This window comes from Mobula birostris, chromosome 24 (genome assembly GCF_030028105.1).
Source record: "Mobula birostris isolate sMobBir1 chromosome 24, sMobBir1.hap1, whole genome shotgun sequence".
In the NCBI taxonomy this organism is placed as follows: domain Eukaryota; kingdom Metazoa; phylum Chordata; class Chondrichthyes; order Myliobatiformes; family Myliobatidae; genus Mobula; species Mobula birostris.
In genome coordinates this window covers 14,149,889-14,161,740 of record NC_092393.1, presented here as the reverse complement: position 1 = coordinate 14,161,740, position 11,852 = coordinate 14,149,889, and the positions used below count along the sequence as shown (strand labels likewise).

At 40.2% G+C, this 11,852-nt stretch overlaps 1 protein-coding gene across 4 annotated transcripts in view; it reads left to right on the top strand.

Moving 5' to 3' along the window:
- Positions 1 to 899: 899 nt before the first annotated feature.
- The window catches only part of LOC140187342 (uncharacterized), a 452,977-nt gene continuing 442,024 nt past the window's right edge, over positions 900 to 11,852 (top strand). For all 4 annotated transcript variants that reach the window (XM_072242544.1, XM_072242543.1, XM_072242546.1 and 1 more), the window contains exon 1: positions 900 to 1,529. In XM_072242544.1, the coding sequence (XP_072098645.1) occupies positions 1,404 to 1,529 (126 nt within the window). In that variant the 5' untranslated portion in view covers positions 900 to 1,403. The remainder of the gene's footprint in view (positions 1,530 to 11,852) is intronic.

Genomic DNA, 11,852 nt, shown 5'->3' with positions numbered 1-11,852 from the left:
TGATAAAATGCATAACTCATTATTAAAACCTGTGTCAAGATTTGCACACAACGTTGTTCTAATACTCAATAGTGGATTAAATTATTATTAGGTGATACAAATTAAAAAATTGCTCTTCTTCATTTCCTTCCGAAAACACTGATTTTTAGATGGCAGGAAAGCCTGACTTTTTCTCAACGGATATACCAGGACCATCTCACTCAAAACAGTTACTTTCCCCAAGCAGTAAAGCTGATCAACACCTCCACGCACTAACCCACCCCTCCACTTTTTATCATTTCCTATCAGTCACCAATGTACAGAGGTACTCCTGTACTTAGTGTCATTTATTGTGTTTTATTATTGTTTTCTCTATCTTAGTGTGTTTTTTATATGTTGTACTGGATCCAGAGTACCAATTATTTTGTTCTACTTTACACTGGTATACTGGTAGTTACATTAACCAATCCTGAACTCCCGACGTCAGGCAGCATCTGTGGAGGGGGACCCTTCTCAGGACTGTACCCTGAATACACGGCTGGATTGGGTCCAGATCGTGTACAATGTGTGCATGACGTGGGTTGGGCCCAATTCATGTATATTGTATGCATGGCTGGGGCGGTATCCAGATGATGTCCACTGCCTACATGGCTGCAGCTGTATCCACCTCGTGTACATTAGTCCTGACGAAGGGTCTCGGCCCGAAACGTCGTGATGTGTGTGGCTTGAATTTCCAGCATCTGCAGAATTCCTCGTGTTTACGTGTACATTTACGCGCGTGGCTCAGATAATGTACACCGTCCGGGACGAGCACACTGAGCGTACGCGCCCGCAGGCTGGCGCGGCGCCCTCAGCGGCTGCCTGATGGCGGCGCTGTCTGAGGGGGAACGATAAAAGCGGAGGGGCAGCGCGCGAGCCGGGCAGAGCAGAGCGAGAGCGAGCGCGAGCAGCTGCCAGAACATTCGGATCTACCAATGGAGGGGGGGAGGGTTCGTCGCTTACGCACCAACACTAGATACTAGACACCCCCCCCATCACCATCACCACCACCACCACCCACCCATCCTAAACCCAACCCACCGCCGTGTCCGTCCCGCTCATCTTCACTGGCCCCGGCTGTAGCCGCCACTGCTGCTGCGCGCTGCGGCCCAGTGCGGTCATGGAGTGAAGGCCGGGAAAACCGGGGACTCGGATCAGCCGCCAACACCAACCGAAGAGCCGAGCGCCGGCCTCCCGGCAACCGCTCAGCCCCAGGCCGCGGGGAGACTGTGATGAACTGATTACCGCCCAGGAGTTAAATCTGTTTGGACGAACTGCAGCTCTGCCCCCCGCCGTGATTTATTTTTTAATTTTTTTTTTAAAAAAGACCATCAACCGCTTTTAATCTTGTAACAGCGGCGGGATTCGTGTTTTCTTCCACCGAGATGTTGGCTGGGGCCAAGGACAATCCGTGCCGCAAGTTCCAAGCCAATATTTTCAATAAGAGCAAATGTCAGAATTGCTTCAAACCCCGGGAGGTGCACCTACTGACGGACGAGGACTTGAACCAGGTGAGAGAGCAGGCTACTTCTTGTCAAAAGGGGAGGGGGTGTTTTCTTTTATCCTTTCCGGCAAGGGTGATCATGGAGTCTTTGTTTTGTGATTTGGATTACGAATAATAGCACCGCAGTTTATGTTTTGGCTCTCATCGACCCCCCCCCCCCCGAGTTCACTCCATATCTTTTTATTTGGTTCGCGTTGGTGGGGGTGGGGGAAAGTAAGTGGACGTGAAAGATTGTGTTTGAATACTAACGGGCTGAATTACCCGGATTTGCACAACATCATTACTGGCAATTTGTTACAGTATTTTTTTATATCAGAATGTAAACTGTGGAAGGGAAGTCCATTCCTTTTTCCAACCTATCTTGTATCTCTCCCCCCCCCCCCACCCACGTTATGGATCACTCTCCTGCTGTGTTCTGATAACACTTCAGTAAAGGATTTTACTTAGCTAGCCTTTCACTGTATTCTCCTCTCCCTACGGCGTCAAACGCGGATTTATTTTTGAAAAGTTAGGAAATTATAATTAGATTATTAGGTTTCACAGTAGAACCCTAAGAGTCCTCAGCAAAGGGTTATCATTTATGTTGTATGTCTCAAATTGGTAAGAGAAAAAAATCACGTTGACATCAGTGCAGATTAAATCTCCATAGGGAACTGTCGTGTGATCTTTCTTCTCATTTCCCAACACTACTTCCACTCTGCCCCACGCCCGTGCACACACACCCCTCCATAAGAGAATATAATTAAGTTTTGTTTGAAGTGCCTTTAACGTGTAGAAAACATGGTTTGTAATGATTTAAACTGATACAATAATCAAATATGTTTTGAGATTTATTAGAACCTTTTTGCCATTAGAGAGAACTATTATTTGCTAATGTAGGATCTTGAACATCAACGATGCCTCCACAGACGCTGCTTGAACTGCTGAATTCTTCCCACTGTTCATCTTTTGCTTTATTAAGTTTTAACAATGGTCACTGCTAGAATTAAAATGATTTTATCTTCAAATGTAATCTTCAAAGTAACGTTAAATTCTTAAGCGAATACATATTTTGTGGCGAAGCTCTTTACTGATTTTTTCCATAGGTAGCAAACCAAATAAAATAATTATTCTTAAACTTGATCATTTTGTCGTGTTTTTGAGTTGTGAATATTCTACAGAGATCAGAATAAATTTGAAATTGACAAGGGAACTGGTTGAAATTGATGCTGCCTTTTCATCTTTTATCAAAATGAAATCTCTCTTGGAGCATTACATACATTGTGCTCTGTCAAGGGTGTAATTGGACAATACCATTCAAACTGAGTCCTAAATGGAAAACCAATATGCAATTTTTGAGCTGTTTTAACATAAACCTTATTGTTTACTAAACATTACTTTATCAATACCATTGTTTAAAGTGTATCTCATTATTAATTTTAAATATTATATTTTAAAAATCTTGAGTATTGAGTGCAGCAATGTGCTGGATAATTTTTTACAATGAACAGAAAATTTGATGTTAATAAAAAATGTCACTTTTTCCTTTTCCATTTGCCTAATATGTTTCTGTTAATGAGAAATAGAGCTTCTCATTGCTATTTGGTCTTTGTTTTTATTCTTCAGCAGATTAGTTGAGGATGTTTTGCAGAATGCTTTGAATAAAATGTACGTTTGTACATTTAAACATTATGTTCACTATTTACTTGTGATTTCTATGTAAGATTTTGATTCCTTTACTATTGTTTTTGCTCAGTACTATGGACAGTCCCCAGGTTAAGAAAGTTCCATTCTTGAGAACTGTTTGTAACCTGAATTTTCCGTAAGTTGGAAATGAACAAATACAGTGTGTGTGAGAGGATTACAAAAGCAGCTGTAACGGGCAAGCAAGTGCGGGAAGAGCAGCTGCCAGCTGGACTCACTGACTCAGTGAGTGAACAAGTGATACTGCTCTGTGCTCCCAGTTCTGCTTTACAGCGACACTTGTGGACAAGTGTGTTCCCACAAAATCAATGTTTTCTCCAACCAGAAGCTCAGGATGAACCAGGAGATCTGCAGCCTGATGAGGGTGAGATCAGTGGCATTCAGGACTGATGACCAAGGAAAGTACAGGACGTCCAGGTATGACTTCCAGAAAGTCATCTCACATGTGGAATGGTAATTCTGGATTAAAAATGAATCGCGGAAGGATGCTAGACAACTGTGGCAGGGCTCGAATGCTATCACCTACAAAGCACAACTAAGCGACATGTGTGACAACAAGGGTTTGCTCCCAAATGAGCTCAATGCTTTTTATGCTCCTTTTGACCGATGGAGTCCTACAGTCTGACAACCTGTAATTTCAGTCTCTGAGGCCAATGTGAGAGCATCCTTCAGGAGTGTGAATCCATGGAAAGCTTCTACCCCAAACAGTGTAACTGTCAAGTTCTGAATACCTTTGCTAATCAACTGGTCGGAGTGTTTACTGACATCAGGTACTCAGACTGTTGAAGCAAGAGGTTAAAGATGCTTCAAGCAGGCTTCAATCATACTGGTGCTCAAGAAGAATGTGGTAACTTGAGTTAAAAACTATTGATCAGTAGCACTTGTGTCCACTGAGATGAAGTGCTTTGAAAAGTTGATCATAAGCATATCAACTCCTGTTTGAGGAGTTACTTGGATCCGCTCCAATTTGCCAACCGTCGCAACAGGTCAACAGCAGCTGTGATTTCATTGGCTCTTCACTCAACCCTGGAACATCTGGAGAGTGAAGGTGCATGAATCAGCATGCTCTTCATTGATTACAGCCCATCATTCAATACTATTATTCCCTTAAACTAATCAATAAGCTCTTATGATGTAGACCTTGACACCTCCTTGGTCAACTGGTTCCTCGATTTCCTCACATGCAGACTCCAGTCAGTTCGAATTGGCAACATCTCCTCCACAGTCATCATAAGCACAGGAGCACCACAAGGTTGTGTGCTTAGCCCCATGCTCTACTCACTTTATACTTAGAACTGTGAGGCTAGGTACAGCTCCAATGCCATATATAAGTTTGCTGATGACATCACGGTTGTGGCCAATCAAAAGTGGTGATGAATTGGCATACAGAATGGTGATTAAAAATCTGGTTGAATGGTGCAAGGACAAAGTGCTGATTGTTGGCATTTGGAGAAGAAAACTGGAAGTCCATGAGCCAGTCCTCATTAGAGGATTGGAGGTGGAGAGGGTTAGTAACTTTAAATTCCTTGGTGTTATCATTTCAGAGGATCAGTCCTGGGACCAGAGCATAAATGCCAAAATAAAGAAGGCACGGCACCATCTCTATTTCTTAGAAGTTTGGGCAGATTTGACATATCATCTAAAACTTTGAAAAGCCTCTATAGATACACAGTGCACATCCTGACTGGTTGCACCGTGGTGTGGTATGGAAACACCAATGCCAAAGAGCTGAAAAACCTATAAGAAGTAGTGAATAAAGTCTAGTTCATTACAAGAAAAGCCTTATCTGCTGTTGAGTAGATCTACATAAGGCGTTGCCACAAGAAAGCAGCATCCGTCATCAAGAACCTCCACTATCCAGGCCATGGTCTCTTCTTGCTGCCATTAGGAAGGGGGTATAGGAGCCTTGGGTCTCACACCACTGGGTTCAGGAACGGGTAATTTCAGGAACCATTATTACCCTTTTGCTATCAGGCTCCTGAACCAGTGTGGGTAATGTCACTTGCTTCAACACTGAACTAATTCCGCAACCTATTGACTCACTTTGGAGTCCACAACTCATGTTCTCGGTATTATATATTTAGTAGTATTATTTTCTTTTTTGTATTTGCAGTTTGTCTTTTGCACATTGATTCAGTCTTTGTAGTTTTTCATTGATTTTCACTGTATTTTTTGTTCTTTTGTGAATGCCCACAAGTAAATGAATCTCAGGGTTGTATATAGTGACATGTATATACTTTGATAATAAATTTACTTCTAACTTTTTGCTTGGCTCTCCCTAGCCCTTGATTGTAGTGGCTTGGAATAGGGAAAGAAGGCACTTGGTAACCCTATTATCACTCAGCTGAAGATGCCTGCATCAGCAGGCAAGTCCATCCTTGTACAGACCTCTGCAAAGCTGGTACAGTGGCATCGTCCAATAATTTCTCTTGAAAATAGTTTTTACATGCTCAAGCTCTGACTGCATTGGGTAACTCAGAATCACTTGATTTGCCTCAATCAACTGTGAACCTGTGCTGTAAAGTTAAGGATGTTTAGTTCATGAATTGTTTAAAAACTCTCCATAAAGTTTTCATAAATTGAAAATTTGTAATTTGACTCAGTTGTATATATGGGTGTCCTTAAAAATGGACTTGAGAATGTTCCTAAGCTGGCATTTGAAACTTGTCAAGGACCTGTGGGATTTTGACGTTTAAATCCAAGGTTCTTTTAGAAGTCAAGAACAAGGCCTGAAACTTGTTGCTTTGCGATTGTTTTTAAGAGTTGATAGAACACAGAGAATAGGAATTAATGGGGGTCTTGAATGTTTCTAAACTAAATAGAATCTAAAGAAGGCGCCTAGCTCAAAACAGCTACTTTTATACCATAGAAATAAGAAAAACTCTATTCTAATCCATAGATAATCGTCCAATTAGAAAATACTTATTCCATACAGCAGTAAAAAGTTAGCCAATGAGAAAATACTAGCCACTTAATGAATGACAAGGTTTAGAATTATAGTTTGTATAGCCACTAGAGGCATGCCAAACTTATGTATATAAAGGTTACTTAAGATACAGGCAAATAATTAGCTGTTAAACTGCAAAGAAAATGACAATTATAATGAAACAGTTGGATTCAGCAGGCCTTCTGCTATTTTTGAAAAATATTGTTCACTGCAAAAGAATTATAAAGCCTTCCCAAGTTTGCATAGTAGGCATTGGGAAAGTAGCATGGAAAAGGATGGTTGGCAAAATTAAGGCTAATGGAATAAAGAATTCTTTCCTAAAGAGAGTTGTGGTAAACTGGAGGATGGTTGATTGTGGGGTCAGTGCTGGGACTACTTTGGTGGGTACAGGTGAAAATTGCAGGTCACATGAAACTTGTATATTGTATGTAGTTGAAGAGTAACATTTTTTAAAATGCACTAGATTATAAAAATTATCTAGCATATTGGGCAGCCAAGTGGCAGACACGAGCACTGTGAAATGATTGTACTTGGCATAAATAACGAGAAAAGACCACATGGGTTTAATGAGACATGGACTTTATTAGAAAGGTTGTGCTGATATAAGATGGACCTGCTTGTGTATCATCTCTCAGGAAGTCTTTCAGGTTTGAGGAAGACTTTTTCACATTCATGAAGGGTGAAGTTGGCTGTGTGTGGTTTCCTTGAATAGGTTTCCTCTAATATCTTCTTGCCATTATACACTAGCCCCCATGTGGATTTGGCAGGGTGAATACTTGTCCCATTGACAAGCAAGTTAAATAAAATTGGAGTGCAGGTTCTCCTGCATGGGCTTGTGTGGAGATGCTGATGCCTACTGACACTGTAATAGGGTAAATGGAGATTAAATGAGGCCCCAATATAGACAAATCAAGATGATGAATGGGAGATGTGATGGAGAATATGATTTAAAAAAAAATTTACACTGGTTAATTTTTAAACTTGAACTTGTTCAAGTTTATGTTATTCAACTGTATACACATATACTGCCAAATGAAACAACATTCTTCAGGGCCAAGGTGCACAACAGAGTGTATATAACTCACATACAACATATAAAGTAGTATTACCACTAATAAATTAAGAAATAATCAGGTGTACTTATGACATATGTTTAAAAAGTAAATAGTATAATGATAACACTACTGGTGCTTCAGGTGTGATGAGATATAGGTGGTTGCAGAGTGATCAGTAGTTTTATGGCCTGGTGTAAGAAGCTGCTTCCCATCTTAAAAGTTCGTCTTAATGCTACGGTACCTCCTCCCTGATGGTTGGAGGTCAAAGAGATTGTTGGACGAATGGGAGGGATCGTTGGCAATACTAAAGGCCCTGTGTATGCAGCACTCCTGATGAATATCTCTAATGGGTAGAAGGTGATTAAAATAAAGTACATAGACTTCAAAAGGGTGTTTGATAAACTTAAGACTATGAGACATAGGTGCAGGATGTAGCTATTTGGCTCATTGAGTCTATCCTGCCATTCCATCGTGGCTGATTTATTACCCCTTTCAACCTTATTCTCCTGCCTTCTCCCCATAAGCTTTGATGTCCTTACTAATCAAGAACTTTACATATCAAGGCCATCAAACACTCGTGTTAACCCTTGCATTCCTGGAATTATTCTCTTGAAACTCCTCTGGATCCTATCCAGTGCCAGCATATCATAGATATGATATGGGAAATATATAGGGAAAACTGCTCACAATTCTCCAAGTGTGGTCTGACTAATGCCTTATAAAGCATTACATCCCTGCTTTTATATTCTAGTCCTCGCAAAATGAATGCTAACGTTACATTTGCCTTCCGTAGCACTGACTCAACCTGCAGTAACCTTGCAATCTTGCACGAAGACTCCCAAATCCCTGTGTACCTCTAAATTTTTGAATTTTCTTCCTATTTAGAAAGTAGTTTACCAAACAGCATGGCCATAGACGTCCCTGAACTATATTCCATCTGCCACTGCTTCCCATTCTCCCAATCTGTAATTCCTTCTGCAAGACTTTTTCACTACTTATAAATTAGAAACAGTACAGTGATAGCGACATTTTGGATTATCATAGTTACCTAAGGTACTATAGTGAGGGATTGCAGAATAGGCATCGACAGGATTCAGATTGACAGCAGGAAAATACTGCTATCTTAGATATGAAGGAATGAATGAATGGTACTGTTGATCAGGATATGAGGAGGACTGGCATTGAAGGAGTGTCCACAAGACCACAGAAAATAAGGGTTAGCATGCTTGGATAGAATATTCTCCTAGAATAAATAGCAGCAAATGGAAATAGAAGGCAACAGGAAGGCAATACTATGTGAAAAGATTGTCAAGATTGTTTGGCAGAGTTTTGAGTGGAATGTCTAAAGTGATTTGAGACCCTTTAGCCAATGGTAGCAATCAGAAGATGCAGTTTAGATCATAAAACTATAAACAACATATGGAAAATACTTATGGCATTCTGTGGTTGGTACTGATTATTTGTTAGCCTTCAAAAGAAAATTATAGAATGGTGGAAAGTAAGGATGGGGGAAAAGAGTTAAAAGGATTGTTCTTTGTTAGAGCTGGCACAGATTTGATGAGCTGAATTTGGCCTTCTGTGTTTTATATTCACTAAGTATTTTAGCTATGGTTGGCATTTATCCTCTCTCTTGATTTGCCCTTGAAGATGATTGTAAGCGATTGCCTTGAACTGCTGTAACTCATGTACTGAAGATAGTCTTATGTGGCTTTTAATAAGAGGGTATTTTGGCTCAGAAATGAAGTAATAGTAATACATCCAAACTCAGGTGACATGGATGTAGAACAGTACTGCACAACCAAATGCCCTTTGCTCCATGATGAGCTGAACTAATTAAATAGTAATTAAATGCCAAAATAAACTAATCCCTTCTGCTTAGACAACATCCACATCTTTCATTTCTCTGCACATTCATGTGCCTATCTAAGAACCTCTTAAGTGCCTCATTTGTTTTTGCTTTCATGATCACCTCGGGCGAATATTTTAGGCACCCATCACGCTTTTGAAAAAGTTTGAAACTTGCTCTGCTTGTCTCCTTTGAGCTTGCCCTCTGTCACCTTGCTCAGCTGAAGTGTATACCCTTTTGTATTAGATATTTTGACTCTGGCTGTCTACTTACTGTTCTCCACATAATATTACAGGCTTCTATTGGATCTTCCTTCAGCTTCTGTTGCTCCAGAAAAAAACAACCTGTTGTTTGTGATTTGGAGCAAGATTGTTGAATGTGAAGGGAGGTGTTTGGACTTCCATATTGGAAATGGACAGTGCCTGAATTTTGGTGGTGCAAATGCTACATGTCTAATTCAGTTTAAGTTTGTAAATTGCCCATAAATGCTGGCATGGATTTTGTTGCGGAACATATTGCAGAAGGAGCTGAATGTTGTATAGACATTAGTAATCATTCTTCTTTGATGTTAGAAGCTGAAGTTTCTTCGGCCAAAGATGCAGCTGTGTGGAACTCTTGAGGTGAATGTCCTTCATTCAGTTCTAGTCAAGTTCCTTTATGCCAAGCGCAGGTCTAGCCAGTGAAGAATTTTCCTTCTGAGTTCCCATTGTTTTCCATGCTAGTGGTGCTCCTTGATGGTAATACTCACTGATTCATGGTCAGTACCTCTAGTCTTGCTTCTGAAATTTGATTTTTTTTCCATATTTTGACGAAGGCTGTAGTGGGGATTGATCTTTGTGGTTCTTGGATTTGAAGTTGATGGTCAAATGTTTCTAAACTAGAGAGAGCAAACAAAAATAAAAAAAAAAACAAGGCATATGAAATGTCATAGACTGGGTCTCGGAGCCACGCCCATAAATAAATGCTCATTTGCAACTCTTTCAATCTGCAGAAGTGCTTCAGTGGCCATTACGTGTTTCATAAACATTGCAGGAAATAAACGTGGTAAAGGACCTTGGATGGATATTTTGGAATCACTCACCAAATGTTCTTTTTACTACTGTTATCTTCAGAGTCATCTGCTACAGTTGATTTGAAACGTGTACATTATCTGATAAAAAGGAAGTGCATTCAAACAGAAGATGCCAAGAATGTAGTTCCTCCAAGAATGTAGTTCCTACACAGACCTACAGGGATATCAAGCAACAAATGAATTGAGATTTGTAACTGGCTAGTTCTAAAGTAATCCTGCTAAAGGACTTTAAATTGTCTTAGATCAAATACATATTCTCAGATGACTGGGCAAATTGCAGTGTGGTAGAAACATTCACTTCTCTTACAGTGCCCACAGGAAATCTTGGGCATTTTAAGCAGAAGCTATTCTAGTCTTTGCATTTCCCATTACTAGCCTCCGCATCAAGCAGATTACACAGGACAACAAATTTTTTCGACAGAGTTTCTTCCTCAAAATATCTTTTGTTTATGATAGACCACTTGGAGCTGAACACACATAATTTCAGAATACTTGTATTACTTAATTTAGAGAAACAAGAAATTAACTGGTATTGAACATAATGTGTTTAATTGCATAAGGGTGCTGATACTTTGCAATAGGTCAACTAACCTAAAAATGTTTTGTTGATGATTTTCATTTGTACTAAGTGTCTGAGGCTTCTCACTTAAGTGTCCAACAATAATCGGCCAGTATTGATGGATTCTAGTTGCCTTGGTGCAGTTTTTCCATGACCTCAAGTGTCCTGGTAAAACCTTTCACCATACTCTTCTCTGACAGCACCAGTATTTGCAGGGAAGTCTAAATGGGAATGCAGAAAATGAGTCTTCAGTGACATGTTGCACTTCATGGTTTTGTATACTTGAAGCATGTTGCTGCATGTAGTTTGGTGCTCTGTAGTTGCCAAGAAAATCTTTAGCAACATCCTTGAATGCCTTCCATGCAATTTTTCTCTGGTCCCACCAGAAGTTCTTTGATTTGCCTGTCATTGATGATCTCTTTGATTTGTGGATCATCAAAAATGCCGTCCTTAATCTTTGCATCAGTTATTCTGGGAAATATATGTTTAAAATATCGAAATCCTTTGTGGAAATTTATAACCTTTCTAAAATCTGTCTTGCATCCACCGTGCCTAAGCATGCCTGGACAAGATAGAAAACTTTTCAGTTTATATTCTGGGCAACATTTTAATTGACTTGAATTATTATTTGAAATAACAAATGTAGGCATTTTTTTAAAAAAGGTTCTTGATAGGGAAATTTCATGGTGATTTTCATGACCAACAGCCTAAGATCCGTAAAATACACCAAAAGGTATTCGGGAAACAAAACCTTTGTTGTCCAGTGTTAACCTTTCTCACTTTTGCCAGTTGTAGGAAGATCCCACTATTACCTTTTTCTACCTTCCTCAGGGAACACTCCCTCATTTCCTGGTAAGGTCATTTCTCCCCTCCCACCATCCACCCTCTTCTGACCCTTGGCACTTTTTGTTTGCAACATTTGTTCTTGCACCTCTTTCATCATCACCAGCTAGGGACATAACCAGTCCTTCCAGATGAGGCAAAAATTCACATGTGCTTCCTCCAACTTCGACTGCTGCACTTGATTCATATGTGGCCTCCACTACATCAGCAAGACCAAGCACGGGCAAACAATCAATTTGCAGTCTTAGCTGCCAGGATGACGCACAATGCGAACTAGAGGTACGATCTTTTGTATTCTATCTGGGTAGCCTACAAATCAATGGTG